The following is a 16,515-nucleotide window of genomic DNA, read 5'->3' as shown; positions in this document are numbered from 1 at the left end:
GCACATTTTAGTCACTTTAGGCGTGGAGGAACCTTCAAATGAACGTTCAGGTTGGTGTTCAGAGCGGCAGTGAATCAACGAACGCCTGGTTCAGATGACATGAGAGAGCCCAATTTTGAGACGATTTTGTCATGGCCGACGGCAGTCAGGTGACCATGGTGAGGAGGAGGACGGATGCTGAGGTTGCTGCCGTCAGATAAGACAACGAAAGAGAGGAAAAGTTCTTTGAGATATGGCAACAGAACCTCTCTCTGACGTTTCCTCAAGGGAGAAGAACAAGTCAAAAAGGACAAATGTTGGCGAGGAGCTGCCATAACATGCTAATAGAATAAATAAGTGTGGAAATAATAGTACTAGTACTCTCTTCTTTTTCTTTCTTTCCCCGGAACACAAAACCGCAGCATCACATACAACACGTGTCAGTTTGATTGACAGCTGCTTCGCGCCCGCCTCCCTGATGTTCGTCGGGGTCGTACGTGTTAAATCTGACACAGTGACAGTGGTTTCAGAGTCTGAACCAGGCCTAACTGCTCATCAATCAGCTGATTGACAGATCATTATTCTGCAACAATCATTCAGGTAAAGCTCGATAGTTTATTCTTGACCGTGAAAACCTCAGATGACAAAACAATCTCACCTCAGCTAATCATTCAAGTAATAATCTTTTCAGACACCTTCTCATGAGCTTGAGTGAATCCTGTTGCTGCTGTCGGTGTAAACTGATCAAATTCTTATAGTTTGAATGCACAATCACTTCAACAAACAGTGGTGGTTCATTTTTTTCTGATTTATCTCGCAGCTGCCAGCGCTGACGGCTCCACAGAACACGCCGTGAGCAACGCTTTCTTTGTCTTTCTCACTAAAAGATTAATAAATTCATCAGGAAAATGATCAACAGGTTAATAAATAATGAAAATAAGCATCAGCAGCCATAGATCTGAGCTGGTTCAAGGACACGGCCTTTCAGCTGATGCTGGGCTGAATATGTGTCCTGTTTGTTATGACGCTGTTAGCTTCTGTAACCACGAGGTCACTGCAGATAAATGAGGCCCATCAGGTCACATCTGCTACCAGCTACAGAAGGTGAAGGTCGTCCTGAAGGCGTGGAAGGCCTTTCTGTCTTAATCCAGGTCTTGCTGAGCGTGCACACTCTGTTTCAGCATCACTGTTTCTCATTCGTACAGTTACTCTTTGTCACACATGGGAGTATTTCAGTGCAGCTCTACGAGGATTCAAAGCCTCGTTCAAGGGCGAACCTGAAAATGACAGCCACTGAGCAGACACTGCAGACACTTGAGACTCATAGCTTTGAGTAGCTTTCAAGATGCTAGACAACAGCATTTCCTTTCATTTCTGTTCAGTTCTAAATCTGCAGGTTGTACGATCACACAGAACCCTGAAATACTCACGCCATAGAGGCTGGCTTGGCGGCCGCAGAGACGTTTCAGACCCAGAGGAGGACAGAGGCTGCTGAGGACTGTAGAGAGACGTCTGGCTCTGAGAGTCAAACAGGCTGGAGAGAACTGGAAAAAGACAGAAAAACAGCACTGAGATCAGCTTCCACATGTCAAATGCTGAAGCTCATTTTAGCTAACGCAGCCACAGAGTTTTTGTTGAGTTGGATTCTGCAAAATACTTGATCTGAAACTAAATAATGACTTTAAAACATTAATATGGTGGTCTTAATATCAATATTAGATCAAGTTTATAGAAACTGCATTCCTTTTTGAACACTTTCCCAATTTTATGGGACAGAAGTGTTTACAAAAGTCATCATATTTAAAATTTGCTTGCAAATAAACCACAGAGGCTCAATTCTACGAGGCACAGACCTTAAGTAAGAGAACCACATGGACAGATTGAGGTCAGGTGACTGAAGAGCATCATGAGGTTTGGCCTAAAAACATCTTGGTGTCTTTTTGTGTGCGTGAGGGACCATAGTCTGCTCATATCCTCCTATGATTGGGAAACGGATTGCTCATGTGCTTAAACTTCTCCCCTTGCAAAGCTTTCCTAACTCAAACAAACAAAGACTAGCCTGCAGGTGTATGACAGTAACTGCTGATTTGCCATCAGCAGGCCTACCTTTCATGGTTTTGGCGTGGGCCTCGCTGCTGCTCTCGCACACCGTGTTGAGGAACTCGTCCACCTGCTTCAGCGAGAGCGAGTTGTGCAATGTCTCCAGCGGGAAGATAGAGGGCACCATGGAGCAGCCTTCAAACCCTGCAGCACAGACAGGAGAGACACAAGCACAGCCACTTTTCCATCAGACAGAAGAGGAGGAGGAGGAGGAGGAGGAGTGGTGACACTGTAGCTGTCTGTGCATGTTGGCTGTCCTCCAGGTGTCTGCTCAGTCTAAACGCCATACTGACAACATTCAGCAGCCATTTTTACATGTTAACTAGCCACACAGAGGTTCAGGCTACTGTAAGATCTACGATTAGTGGCTTGTTACCTTCTACAGAGGCTGGTACAGTTTACCTACTGCCCGACAGTAGCTGCACTCCAAACTTACCAGCCGAAATTAATGTGAACAAACATCAGCAGCACGGCTGCTGTTTGCTGTTAATGTCCTTCTTTGATTAGTAAGACCGTACGGCATGAGCAGAAACGGGCTGTTCAGTGTCACAGACTGAAGATAAGAGGGTGTGCATCATTAACTGGTGCCCCTTAATTTAGTGAGCTGACATGTTAACTTGTGAGTGGAAAGTGATTTGGAGTTCACTCATGTCTTCACTGAAAATGATCATGTTATAAAAATGCAGTATTTGGATCTTTTAAAGTAGCCATATCACAAGAAGAAAATACATATATACAAGTACAAAAGTCCTGCATTTATATTTTTCCTTCAGTGCAAAGGTATTACCAACAAAAAGTACTTAAAGTATCAGTAGTAAAAGAACTCATTAGGCTGCAGAATGGCCCCTGTTGTTGTAATGCTCCTGTATCTTATATCATTGTTATACCATTAGCATTAATGTTAATAAGTAACTGAGGCTGTGAGATAAATACAAGGCAGTAAGAAGTACAATGTTTCTCTCTGAAATGGAAGTGAAGGTAGTTTAAAAACAAAATACTTGAGTAAAGTACAACAAAACTGTACTTCAGTGCAGTTACAACATTGGTCACAGTGGCTGTCAAATCCAAACTGGTGCTTCAATTGTTTCCTCTTTCAGGGAGTGTTGGATAATAAATACAAGATGATGCGCTCAGAGGCCATGTGACCCTTCGTGGACCATAAGGAAGAAAAAAATATGCAGCTTTGCTTATTACACTGTGGAGAAGACAGAAATACAATAACCCCGCCTGCATACAAAACAATCTTGCCTTTGGAGTCTTTTTTAAACCCATTTATCCATTCTTCCTTTGGCTATGCAGACATCTGTATGGATTCATTAACTTATTCGTGTATAAAAACACTGTACAGTATGCGCTCAGACACACAACTATACCATGGGAAGCTGACTGTCACACAAACAGAGCAAACACAATCCGCAGTCATTCAGAGCGATCTGTCACCATGATGAAGCGACACCATGGAAAGAAGCAAAGTGGGTGGATGGAGGTTGAAGCAGCATTTCCGATTCATCCACGCTGGCCAGCCTTGCATTTCTCCATGACTAATATGCTGCGACTGCACATTTCTTCCATGGCAACTCCCGAAAACAACTTGTCTGATATGACGACACAAGCGGAACAAACTGCACTTAATGAACAGGAACCGCTGGAGGCCTCGAGGGGCCGAGATATGATTTTCCCCTGTTGATAATTTTAGTTCCTGTGTTAATGTTCCTCATGGGCTCATTCATGTACAGAGTAACACAAAGCCTTTCAAGGACATCAAGAAAATTCTAGATCATATGAGGGTCATCAAACCCTGTTCAGGGTTTTTCTGCTGGAAATATCTCTACATGATGTTTGTATGTGGCCCTTTGCTTAAATAGCTGAGAGAAGAGCACAGAGAAAAACAGGTCTGGAGAAACATTTTGAATCAAAGCATTAAGTCGTTTTAGACTGAATTCTTCAATCATCAAGGCTTTTCCTGACTGGATGATGGCCAAAGCAGCTTTATTCATTAGAGGAGAGATCACTGCTCAACATGAACAGATCTTGCAGCTAAAGCTTTGATGGCAGAGGGAAAATAATACCTGCTTGGCTTAAATAAAGCCTCAGGAGAGAGAAGTGTTGTGATGGCTCAGCAGGCTAAGATGCGTATCGCACTTCTCGCACGTTTGATCTTGTTGTTTAGGTTTATGACATGACATTTATCCTCTCCTCGAGCTGCTCCTTCTCTCTTTACTGTACTCTAACACAGGATATATATGAAAGTAACATAAGATGGCATTTATCGCCTCTGCCTCCTCCCTATCTTTGCTGCAGCCTCTCCATGTGGATATCAAATTCAGCTCACACCAGATGCAGAGGGAGCAGAAACACTGATGCTACACTGCACCATTCACTTAACTAACACAGGTGAGCACAAAGATGGCAAAGAAAGCCAAAAAAAATAATAAAAACAACTGTCACTTATGGCACACTGAGGAAGAATAATTGCTTTGTTAAGGTGCCAAGATGTGCTCCACAAACACTTTACCAGATCAGCAGTTTATGAACAAGCCTCCACTTAATTAGCAAATTGAAACACGGGATCAGATGATGACTCAAATCATTCAGCAGACGCTCAAATATCTGCCAACTGGCCAGGGAGCACAGTGCAGGAGTGCGGGTGGATGCCCAGTCCTGACCTCCTGGTGCAAAGGCCAGATTGGCTCCACTGACACCTGTTGCTTTTCTGCAGAGCTCATAATTGAACAAACACAGTTTTGAGTGTATTTTCACTACAGCCACCGGTCAGGACGGAGCATGCACACAATGCAGTCGGACAAGCCTGAAAGTCTTCCACAGAAGAGTTTGTTCGGCTGGTCATCAAGTGGCCACGCAGCATGCATGTAGAGCCATTAGTTCTCCTTGTGCAGATTCATTTAGAAATAAAACATACAGACAAAATAAGGTTTGCATTATATTTGATCTTTTTCTGGGTCCAGAAACGGTGCAATAGGTGTCCAATCGTTCAGGGAAGGACTTAAAGACACAGTGAAATGAAGAACGTTTTAATCCTGTGCCATAAAACTTAATCATGTTTTTGGGTTCAGGTGGCATTTATATACATTTATTAATTTGAATATAATGTTGGAAAACTAGCTAACTCCCTCCTACTGTATAAAACTGCCCTTGACCACGAGCATAGCATAACTACTGTTATTTATTTCATTATTTTAGTTAACAGGGAGAATGCTCATTTATCAACAGAAAAACATGTAAACAGCAAACGTTAACTTAAATGGCAACATTTCATCTGCTTCCACCGGCCATATGTATTCTAAAAAGGAACATAAAAGAGTAGAGGAACCCTAAAAACAGAAAAAAACATCATATCCTGACACAACATAAAAAAGGTCAAAAATACCACAGTATAACACATGGTCAGCTACTAGATCTACTAGATCTCATACCTAAACCTAATGAACCCAAACAATGAAGACAACTTGTGCTAGCCAATCAAAGACAGTTGTACATGTCAAGACTTTGCCATCCTGGAAAAAAAAAAAATTGGCACTGCTAGTATGGATAGTGCAACCGCCAATTCAGATGCAGCTACGGATACCTGAAGGCATTTTATGAACAAGCAGAGAGACCAATGGAAAAAAAATCCATTTCTGTGCAAACTGTGCCCATTGGGTCTGAAAAACAAAAAGTCTGAACATCAGCTCGGCAGTTACTTTCATTTCCCAACAACAGGGAAACAGACTTATTAGACTGCACTGTAGAGGTGTGTGTTCAGAAAGCCAACCCACCCATTCAGAACATGTCACATTATGGAAGATTAAGGCCGTTTCACTGTGACTTTAAGTACGCAGCAGAAAATGGACGTTTCCCGCTCTCAAAGCAAGTGTTGCACCCTCTGGCAGACATGCAAAATAACAGAGAAGCACAGGAACATGTTCATGGCTGGACAGGAGACAGGCTGGGCTGCAGATGTGACACAAGGAAAAGGCAGAAAACCAGACTGAAAGAAAAACGAAGAGCACTGAACTACAGAAGATGCAAAGCTCGACTTGCTGGACGGGGCTAGAAAGAGGTAGAGGAGGCAACAGAGAGTAAGAGTGAGAGCGGTCTACAGAGGCTGACCGTGGAGGGATTCTGGGAGCTCCTGACCAGACATCAGGCAGATCTTGAGGAGGCGGAGGTGGTAGGGACAGTGGCGCAGGTGGTGGGCTATGGCCCCGTCCACAGCCAGAGGGGCAAACCCCAGGAGGGCCGGCTCAGCGGGAAGCCCCCCCGGCGGCTGGACTACGTGGAGCTCGTCTGAGGGCTCTGAGGGACGAGAGGCAGAGCAGGGAGAAAGGAAGAGAAAGTATAGTGGAGCAGGAGGAGGAGCAGGAGGGCTGACAGGAGCTGTGCAACAGAGCTAAAAGGACAGTGGTTGTATTTGTGCAGATGGACGTCTGAACAGAGAGATTCATCACAGGAAGTACACTCAGATCCAATCCGATGTCCTTTGATCAATATAGGACCTCTTAGGTCTTTAGACGTGAGCACGACGGGATGCCTCAACTGTGCACGAACACCTGACATCATTATTCAGTCATCAATATTACCGTTTTAACAGAACATGTTAAAAAAAAAACTGTGAAACCTCATTCAAATAAACAACTCTGAGCATGGAGACAAAACTGCACCGTGACTCTCAAATAAAGAACGAGCATTTGAGATTTGTACATCAAACCTTTCTGACAAGGCTTGATTACCAACCGTCTGAAGTGCTGGGGGTGCTAAACCCGCAGTAATGGTTTTTTTGGCAACTTGGGGGCAGCAGAAATGAGCTGTGAACACAACATCGATCTATTAGCACTTTTTAAGGTGATAGAGCAAATTTATAAGCAAAAGCAACAACATTATTTTCATGTGCAGTTGTGTTTTAGGCCACCCGATGAATGCAAGTTCAATATTCACCGTCTTTTAGCTCTTGGCCTCCACCAACTCCTGAGGGAAATATGTCAGCCCTTAGCTGCTAAATGCTCCGCTGTGTTCACCAGCTAGCGGCTAACTGCCTGCTTTTTCACTGAAAATATCTCAATAAACTGATCTCATGCAATGAGAGTGAACTGAAGCAGTAAAGCTGCAAGCCAGACAAGCAGACAGTGAGATGAAACTTTAAAGCTGAGCTGCAGATTCAGGAAATAATTGTCTGTAGCTGCAACAAACATTGTTATTCTAATTCTAATTATAGCTGATTTAAGGCAACAAATGCAATAATAAAGTATCTTGAATGGCCCCTATTCCCAAGCAAACATCTAGTTTAGCCTGTATTATTTCAGCTGATATGAGCTCAGACGGTGTAAAAACTGTGCTTAATGAACGTAACACAGATCACTGTTCCCACTGGGCCCATGAGTCAGTTAATCCGGCGCTGCTTTCTGACCATGATCACAAAAGAAAGGTATTATCTTAGTCTGTAGTGGCAGTCCTGGAAAAAAGCTGTATTAAGTTACTGAACATTTCTTGCTGTTGCAGCTTCTTGTTAAACACAAGTTGACATGAATGATGGAAAAAGCTCAATCACTTCCAGACAGCTTCATTAATAGAAAATAGATGCTGTTTCCAGAATCATGTGACCTGTAGTACTAAACCCCATGTGCTGTTACCAACAGTAACTACAGGTCACCAAATCAACAGAGAGTGAAATCAAACACTTAAAGCAACATGTTCCTTCACTAAACACTGCAGACATTTTGCTCTCTGCAGCACACTGTGCACTACAACATTTCTTCCATTAAAAAGGCTCTGAGAGGGAAACTGCTGTCACTGGTTTTTCCTCTAACGAGCATCATGACGGGTAATTCATCAGTGCTGATTTTCTCTTTTTCTCAGATTTCCTCATAATAATAACATATATCATCATAATAACAACTAGATATTAAATGGCTAAAATATATACACTCATTTTTCTCTCTCAGCAAATGTCTGAGTTCAGGCTCTGCTCTAATCAACAGATAATAAAGAGATGTTTCGCTCCAAACACTGCATTGATTTTGTGAAAATGTGACCTGAACTGATTGATGGCTCAATCTGAAACAAAACATACAATTGAAAATGTTCTAAAAATGTCCAGTTAACCAAAACCTCCCACAGCTAAACATCCTTTTAGTAAAGAGTTTTACCTCCACAGACATAAATCTCTTTACAAAATGTGCAATATTAAAGGTACACTATGCAGGAATTTTAGCCCAAAGGTTGAAGCACAGAAACATAAAGAAAATAAGAAAATATGGCAGAGGGAAGGTTTTCTGCTGATAAATTCAACCCCACACACCTCCAGTGGGTCGTAAGTGATGACTGAGTGATTACTTATGTACAAGTCTCTTCATTGTTTTTCAGGAAAATCCTGCTTATTAAACTTTTAAGGACATTCTGAACTTAAATTATGTTATGTGACTGCATGTTAAGAGCATATGTCCTTTATGAGAGACCATTACTTACTATTAATCATATTAAGAGGTTAAACTACAGCTGCAGGTCACAGAATTTGAAATTTAATATAAAAAAAATAACAAAATAAAGAAGCAAAATTCAGGAAAACCAGCCTGCATCACTCGGGTAAGTGCTCAACACACATCCTACTACCATCCCAACTGGAGCGAAACACTCCTCGCTGTGGTTCCCGGTGGTTGGTCCAAACACTTGTCAACGTTATATCAGATTTCTGAATTACACTGACTCCTTGGATCCTGGTGCTTGACGACACATTAAAGCAGACAGCACTTATCAGACTGCCAACACATGCTGTGCTGCTGGTGAGCCATTGATTTAAATCCTAAATACCATTCAGTCACATCCAAATAACCTTTCAGGGCTGTGTTCAGTTCTGAGCTGCGCAGTCGTGTTTAATTTGCCACATCTCACGCTATAAGAGCCAGCGGGGCTGCCACCAGTGAGCTCGGCCATGAATGACTTCCTCATACACGGCGGTGGTGCAAAACTCCTTCAACAGACATTTGAAGAAAGTTAAGAGTGAATTTCATCATACAACAGCTTTAACAATGATAAGAAATCTTTTCAGAGGCAAGCACTGAGGAGTAACTCTCATTTACATCAGTTAGCATTGAGCTAACAGGCTGCACATCAGTGACAGATGACTGGATTAAAGACACTTCAGAGAAAATAGCTTTTCGTGGAGGACTTGGTCACATCAGAGAGCAAGTGTGACAGCAGCGGCTGTACTTAAGCTGTGAATGCTGTTCCACCTTTTCCACTTACAGGAGGCAGTTAGCATCCACAGCTTGGCACAGGTAAAGCAAACACTCGCTAACAAGTGAGACTGACAAAAAAAAACAACTCTTTGTATTTCATTGCTGCAACTAATGATTATTTTCAGTGCCAATTCATCTGCTGACTGTGTTCTCAGTTAATAATCCGCATGCGCTACGAAATATCTTAAAATGGTGAAAAATGCCCACCATAATGACAGAGTGAAAGGAAATGCCTTCAAATGTCTTGTTCTGTCCGACCAACAGCTCACAGATATCCATAAACAATGACATAAAAACAGAGAGATGCAGCTGAAATTAGAGAATTGTTGCAATTTCTACTTGAAAAATGACTCAACTGATGAATGAACTGATGAACATGTTAGAGGCTGATTATTTTTTCATTAAGTGAAACCATACTAAATGTATGCGATGTAAAAGCTGTTCACAGAGAAATTAATGAAAAAAACAATGAAAGTCTATGAACTCCAAGACTGTAAATTTGACTGGAAATTTATTTTAATGGTCCAAACTGATGAATAAACCCTCCACTGGCCTGTTTTGGTGTGTAGCTATGAAGCTGAAATCCAACAAATGAAGGAGGAAACTCCTCGTTCACATGCAGGTTAAAGAGCTGCTCGTCTTCGTTGGCGTCTCCTGGTTTAACTTCTCACCTTGCTGCAGTGATGCAGATGTGCACTCCAGGGTGTGTTGGTACACCATGGCATCACTGTGATGTCAGAGGTGAACAGACTGGGAACTTTCCACAAAAAGCAGTTAAAAGCTGCTTTAGAGGATTGTTTTAAGTTACCCTTTAAAGCTCAAACTAAGAGATTAACAGATTTAAAATGAACAAAAAGTGCAGGTAATGTGATGTGTGCGCAGGATCAGAGAGGCAAATTAGACAGGTGCAGGCAGAGCAGGTGGTGTTAGAGGTGAGGGTCCAAAACAACACAAGGTACAACAAACACCGAGGGTGTGTGTGGTGAAACAAACTCCTTCCATCTGTTTTTCAATGCTTCATCTTGGAGACGTTAAATGTAATTAACGCAGCCAAACGTCAAACCCCCAAAAACAGAAAACATAGGAAATGTTTTCCCACAAAAAGATCATGCAAGATAAGAGGAAACACTGGAGGAGTGTCAAAATAGACTTGAATAAAAGCAGACATACCATTAGTCGGATGCCTGGCAAACGACACAGAAAATCTCTTTACTGCCGGCATAGAGAACAGCTCTGAGGAGATAAGAAAGGTAACTGGTATTACTGGGACTGCTGGTACCCCAGTCTGACCTGTTTGTTACTGTTTGTTTCCCTGTATGTGTTTTCCACATGAGAAGAAAAAGAGAGAACAACAGAATGAGAGAGAGAGTCGGCCTGTCCATTCATCAACATGTGTCTGCCAACCAACATGCGTGAAAGTGAGAGTCATCTCGGCTATCGGAGGAGATGGACGGAAAGGTGGTGGAGGAGATGGAGGAGATGGACGTCTCGGCTGAATGGCAAACATGCGGGAGTGATGATGGACTTTGATCTAAGGAGTATTTCTCTGTGACAGGAAATAATTTTTCCCTTTATTTATTTAATTATTTATTTATTTACTTTTTTAGCTTTAAAGCAACATTTGGCTTTCTTGGCAGGAATTAGAAGATTGATATCACTCTCATGTCTGTACCATGAACATAAAGCAGCAGACAGCAGCAGATAAGCTTAGCTTAGCATAAAGACAACAAAATATGCCTATTCCTATGTCTTAAACTCACAAATGACCAAGTTATTTATTGTTTGTTTAATCTGTACACAAGCAGACAAATCTAGGTCCAATATTCTCTCTTGTTTTAGTTCCACGTTTGGTCTCCACCGACCCCTGAGGGAAATATCTTGGTCTTCAGCAGCTAAATGCTCCACTGTGCTCAGCAGCTAGTCTCCAGCTGTGTCTGTCTGCGGTTTGCTGCTGAGGTTTTTAGAGCATTTTTGCTGAAAACAGCTTCCCGTTCGGTTAAAAATAACTCTGATGAGAGTGAAGCAGCTAAACGATGCTCCACAGACATGAAGGGACCCTTTCACATACAATTCATATACTTTTACGTATGCCATTGTCAATATAGCAATGCTGCCAATAGCTGCTTTTAAAGAAATGAATGAGTAGTTGTAACAAACAGCTTTAAGTGGGAATAACAGCAATGCAAACCAAACCTAATGAAAGAAAAAGATGTTTACAGGCTTTGGCTTTTCTGGGATCCCCAAGTGATTGGACTCATTCTGACAGGGCTGTGTTTGCTCAACCAAACTAGCTCCTCCTTTCTTTTCAAATTTCCCGTACATGAATAATACGCCGTTCTGATGCTGCCCACTCTTCCCTTAAACGAGCAGTACTGACGAAAACCCTCACCTGTCTCTCACACAGCAGAACAGCAGCATGTAGCCTCACAGTCAGAGTGACACCCGGTGGATAAACTGAACAGCTCAGTTTTTGGTGTTTAAAACCCGCAGTGGGAACAAACATCCCTGCAGCTTGTGCAGATCCATGTGCATGCAAATAAATTGCTGCTATAATCATCTGTTGCTGACTTAACCTTAGAATACATCACATTAATCTTTGGAAAGCACTAAACAAATGTGTGTAACTGCAGCAGCTGTGAACATGAGAATGATATCACATCCAGATGTTTGGGGTGATTTAACTTGCCATAAGGACCCCTGGTGGCTGTAAAAACAGCTTGCTCGTACTCACCATTACCAACATGAGACTGAGGGAAAGGGGTAGGGAGGGAGGATTATTTAAAGGTGGATTATTGGGTCTTGAAAGTGTATCTGTTCCAAATAACAGGCTGAGTTTCTTAATGTAAGGATTACCGTAAATTGTGATTAATGAAAAAAAAGCCAGACTTCTGGCTACCAGACACAAAAACTGCTTTACTGTGGATTATGAAATTAAATTCCCTGAGAGAGGATGTGGCACCAACTGCAAAACAACATGCACAGAGAGGGAACGCTTCAAAGCACTCGAGTCCAGGCAGACAGCGGCGTGATCAGTGAGTGGTCATGCTGATCTGGAAGAACTCTGATCACTGATAGCTGCAACCGATCGCACAGTCCAGCTGAAGGTTGCATGCTCAGCATCTGCTGCACAGTCAATCACTCTGCCGTCAAATCAGTGCCCTCATCATGCACACTGTGCAATGAATCACTCACGATATGTGATGCAACAGATTGAAAGTGCTGGTTTGTTTTGGGGGTGGAAAAAAGGAGGGAGCTTTGATCAAAAAAAAAGTGACAAATACTGAATGTCCCAAAAGGAGCAAAAAGTAGAAGAAGAAAAGCCAGAAAGGGAGTTTGAAGACCTTCTCAAAAGAGATAAAGATGAAAGGAGGCGCCTCCTGGTGGAGGACAGACGGTGGTGTGAACGTACCAAACATGCCAATCTGGCACGGCAGACTGCCGGGGGACAGAGGTGGTTTTCGGTGGAGGTGGTGATGCGTGCGGACGTAGTCCCGCAGGTTGGGGGCGCTACAGGACACCCCGAGGGCGGAGGCACTGAAGAGGCCAGAGCAGAGTGAGCCTGTGTGAGGAGGAGCCGGGGGAGGAGGTGTGCGGGGTGAGTATTAGTTTCTATGACACACCATGCCATTACTCATAACAAACTTCTGGTTTGAGCGTGTACACATCTCAAAGCATGTACGCCTGTGTGAAAACCCTGTAACTACAGCTTTGGGTGATTTTCATCCTTTACTTCTTAAAAAAAAATATGTGACGATAAATTAAAATGTGTTTGAAAGAGAATCTGGAAACAAGGCTTCTGTGTGTTCCTGGGAATGAAGACGTACAAGGTTTTCACAACAGTGACTGCATAGGCCTGTGCATGTGTGCATATGTGTAAACAAGAGTGAGTGCACAAGTGCATACAGTGTGTGTGTGTGTATACATCAACAGCAGAGGTGTGAGGCACAGGCCGGGGGTGGAAACCCTTCCCCCCCCCCGCTGTGCACAAAGCTATTGGTGAGAATACCAAACAGCCAATTCTCATATGTTCGCACTATTTTCTATTCTAATATTTTGAATCAATATTGAGTTTCTAGACCCCACAAGGAGTAGAGGAAACATTATCTTTGAATCTGCAGAGCCAAAAATAAAAATAATCTAAAAGGCGTCAGAGACTGTGCCATTTCTTTGTTCTAAAACAGTATGACGGTATGAAAGGCAGCTCGCTAACAGAGGTCATCCCTGACACACGCTGCTCCTGTGACCCGTGCTGCCAGTGTTGTTGGTGCTGGTGATGAATAGGGAAGGATCACTCAGCAACCTCACAATTACTATACATAACAAACTGACTGGCTCCACTCAGCGGAGACCCAGAGGGGTTTATATGGAGCAGCTTTGATGTCGCGCTAACACAGAACCCACTGCTGCTTTCAGACTTGTGATAATTAAGCACTGAGTGACAGGCTGATTAACACATTTAGGGAGAAGTGGCTCAGCACCCACACTGCACTTTTAACTGCTCTTGTTTGCATTTGTTTATGATTACACTTGATTGTATCTGAGACTTATTTCATGTTGGAAGAGGCTTCCTTCCGCTCTGCCACACATCCATTTACTTTAATTATGTCTTTTAAGTCTTCACTGTGCAAACGGAAATAAACGTCACTCAATATCAAAGCTGAAGCTGTTTAACGTGCCTGAGTGGGATGCACAGGTTTGAGCCTCCCAGTGAAGCACATGTGACAGACATGTTTTCCACAAAGTGTTCTCACACTCACGGCTTCAAGGTTTTCTCCACACGTCTTGATTTAGACGACAGGCTTTCATGCTTGTGTGAGTGTGACCGTGTTAGCAGGTCGTTGGAGGTTACATGGAAACTGTACACAGCAAAACCAGAGTCCTTCCGGGCTTCTTTAGGGTAGAGGTTAAACCAGTTTGAGACACCCAAAGAGATTCCTGAAAGGACTTCTTAAACAGCTGATTTGGAACATTTTTGGCTTTTTAAAACTTTTTGTGCCAGGGTCAAGAAGCACTACCCAAACATCTAACTTACAGGAGTTTATTGTAGCACCAAAAAAGCTTCTGCAGCAGGATGAGCCCAAAAGCCATATTTGGAGCAATGAGAGACTGTGTTGCTTCATCTTGTCCAGACAGCAATAAAAACCTAGCAGACTGCAGTGCAGGTGCAGTACCATGAAGCTACTGATAAAAACATACTCTCTTATCTACATATTGCCCCATAAATACATGAACTATGTACCTACTTATGTAAAGACAGTGATTTTAAATAATAAAACAATTAATTTTTAATGGTAGACCAATTCTGAAATGATCCTAAAACGTATTGCTGGCTTAACAGTCAATATGTCTCAATTTCAGCTCATTTGTTGGACAATAATGTTTATTAGTCTTCCTGCTGAGAGTGCTGTAGAAATCAATTCCTAACGGGCACATCAGGTGTGCATATCTGCTCCGTTATAAACCTCTCACTGTGTGCATGAGCTTAATGTTTATTTCAAACACAGTGTGAGTGTATGTAGGAATCTAAGACAGGCTTCGATTCAGATTTTAACAGCCAAATTTTTTCTTTTGTTTTCAGCACGACAACCTGCATAAATTTATCCAACCAGACTGTCGCTGTGTGATGACATTACAGCTGTTTCCAGAAAGCAAAGCTCAAAACAAATCTAGAGGCTTCTTACATTGGCTAAAAAAATTAATGAAACTTATCTATAATTAAACTAAAAGTCTATTAAAAATCTATTAAACCTGCTTTCACTTCGCGGCAGCCTTTCACTGTTTAAAATAGTTTTTTGTATGGTAACAGCAAAAACTGTGCACTTTGTACACAGTTCAATTATTCAGTTGTATGGAATTGGGACACAATCTATATCTCAAAGTGATTCAGTTTGACCTTCAGACGTTTGCTTCCTGTAAAGACCTCGAAAATAAGAGAAACCTCAACAGTATGTTCCCTATGTTGTCACTTTATCACCCAGCAGGGTTCTCTGAAAGCCATGTGACACCAGAGCTCCTGCAGTTGGCCGTGAACGCAGCTCTCTCTGCTGACCTTTCATCTACATAGTTTGGAGTCTGATCCTGTTTGGCTGCTGCTAAGCTAAGCTGGGGTGGAAGCTATGTGACCGTCAGAGAGAGGAAAGGTGGGGAGGAGGGGTGATGGAAAGAAGAGCAGGATAGAAAAACAGACAAAGAAATAAAGGGAGAGACAGAAGGAAGTATGACACGACAGGAGTGTGAGAGAAGTCGCAGCTGGGGCTTGAGATGAGGGAGGATCAGCGATGACAGCTGGAGATAAAGTGTTGTGAGGTCAGTGTGTCTGTTGGCAGAAACTCTCTCTCTTACTGTCGCCCCCCAACACACACACACACACACACACACACACACACACACACACACACACACACACACACACACACACACACACACACACACACACACACACACACACACACACACACACACGAGAAATGAGGTGCCCACCTAGGCCACTGGCTGGTTTGATCTCAGGAGACTGGCGTGAACACGAGGGGAAGAGTCGGTGGGATGTGCAGCCTTTGGAGGACTGGGTGGGGGAGGTCTCAGAGAGGACCTGAGTGGGGCCATGGAGACCAGGGGTTAAGACTGAGACGGGCTGCCACAGTTAAAGTTAAATCAGGGACCTGACGTCTCCCTTTCACTTAAACAAAACATGACATTAAGAATTTAAAGAAAACAACAAAATTTCCCCCCGGCCCCTGAAACAACGAGACTATGGTCTGGTACCTCCATAGAGCCCGTCTTGCGGTTGCGGATCATGGGGGACCTTCGCTGTATGTTGATTGGCTCAGAGATGAGAAGTGCCTGGTCTGGCTGGTCCTGGGAGAGGTCTTCCAGGCTGCCCTGATTGGGCTTTTTGTCTTGATTCTGATTGGTCAAAGAACACGAGAAGGAAGTGATTGACATTTCATATGTTCTTGTCCAAGGAACCACGTGCACAGGTGTGAACATCAAAAACCACCTGAGCACCTGAACATGCAACAACAAATACTTAAAGGTGAGCAGAATATCATGAACATACAGTAATGTGTAATGTGAAACACAGTCAAAAGAATCTTCACACAGACAGACAGACAGATAGATAATGGCCTGCATACCAGTGTGACAGAACATAGAGCTTTTGACATTGGCATGACAATGACAAACAACACAATGAGCAGCGCTGACT

The 16,515-nt window shown here is 42.9% G+C and overlaps 1 protein-coding gene across 5 annotated transcripts in view; it reads right to left on the bottom strand.

Moving 5' to 3' along the window:
* The window catches only part of ppip5k1b (diphosphoinositol pentakisphosphate kinase 1b), a 51,890-nt gene that overhangs the window by 1,346 nt on the left and 34,029 nt on the right, over positions 1–16,515 (bottom strand). For 2 of the 5 annotated variants that reach the window (XM_070971417.1, XM_070971418.1), the window contains 4 exons: positions 16,074–16,214; positions 15,792–15,900; positions 2,086–2,223; positions 1,410–1,523 (listed from right to left, as the gene is read on the bottom strand). In XM_070971417.1, the coding sequence (XP_070827518.1) occupies positions 1,410–1,523; positions 2,086–2,223; positions 15,792–15,900; positions 16,074–16,214 (502 nt within the window). Of the gene's footprint in view, positions 1–1,409; positions 1,524–2,085; positions 2,224–6,189; positions 6,376–10,481; positions 10,545–12,720; positions 12,871–15,791; positions 15,901–16,073; positions 16,215–16,515 lie in introns of those variants that run through there. The other 3 variants (XM_070971419.1, XM_070971416.1, XR_011602519.1) reach the window with 3 other exon arrangements.

Source organism: Chaetodon trifascialis, chromosome 10 (assembly GCF_039877785.1).
Source record: "Chaetodon trifascialis isolate fChaTrf1 chromosome 10, fChaTrf1.hap1, whole genome shotgun sequence".
Taxonomy (NCBI): Eukaryota; Metazoa; Chordata; class Actinopteri; order Chaetodontiformes; family Chaetodontidae; genus Chaetodon; species Chaetodon trifascialis.
Note: the sequence above shows the minus strand (reverse complement) of the source record. Positions and strands in the feature narration are given on the sequence as shown.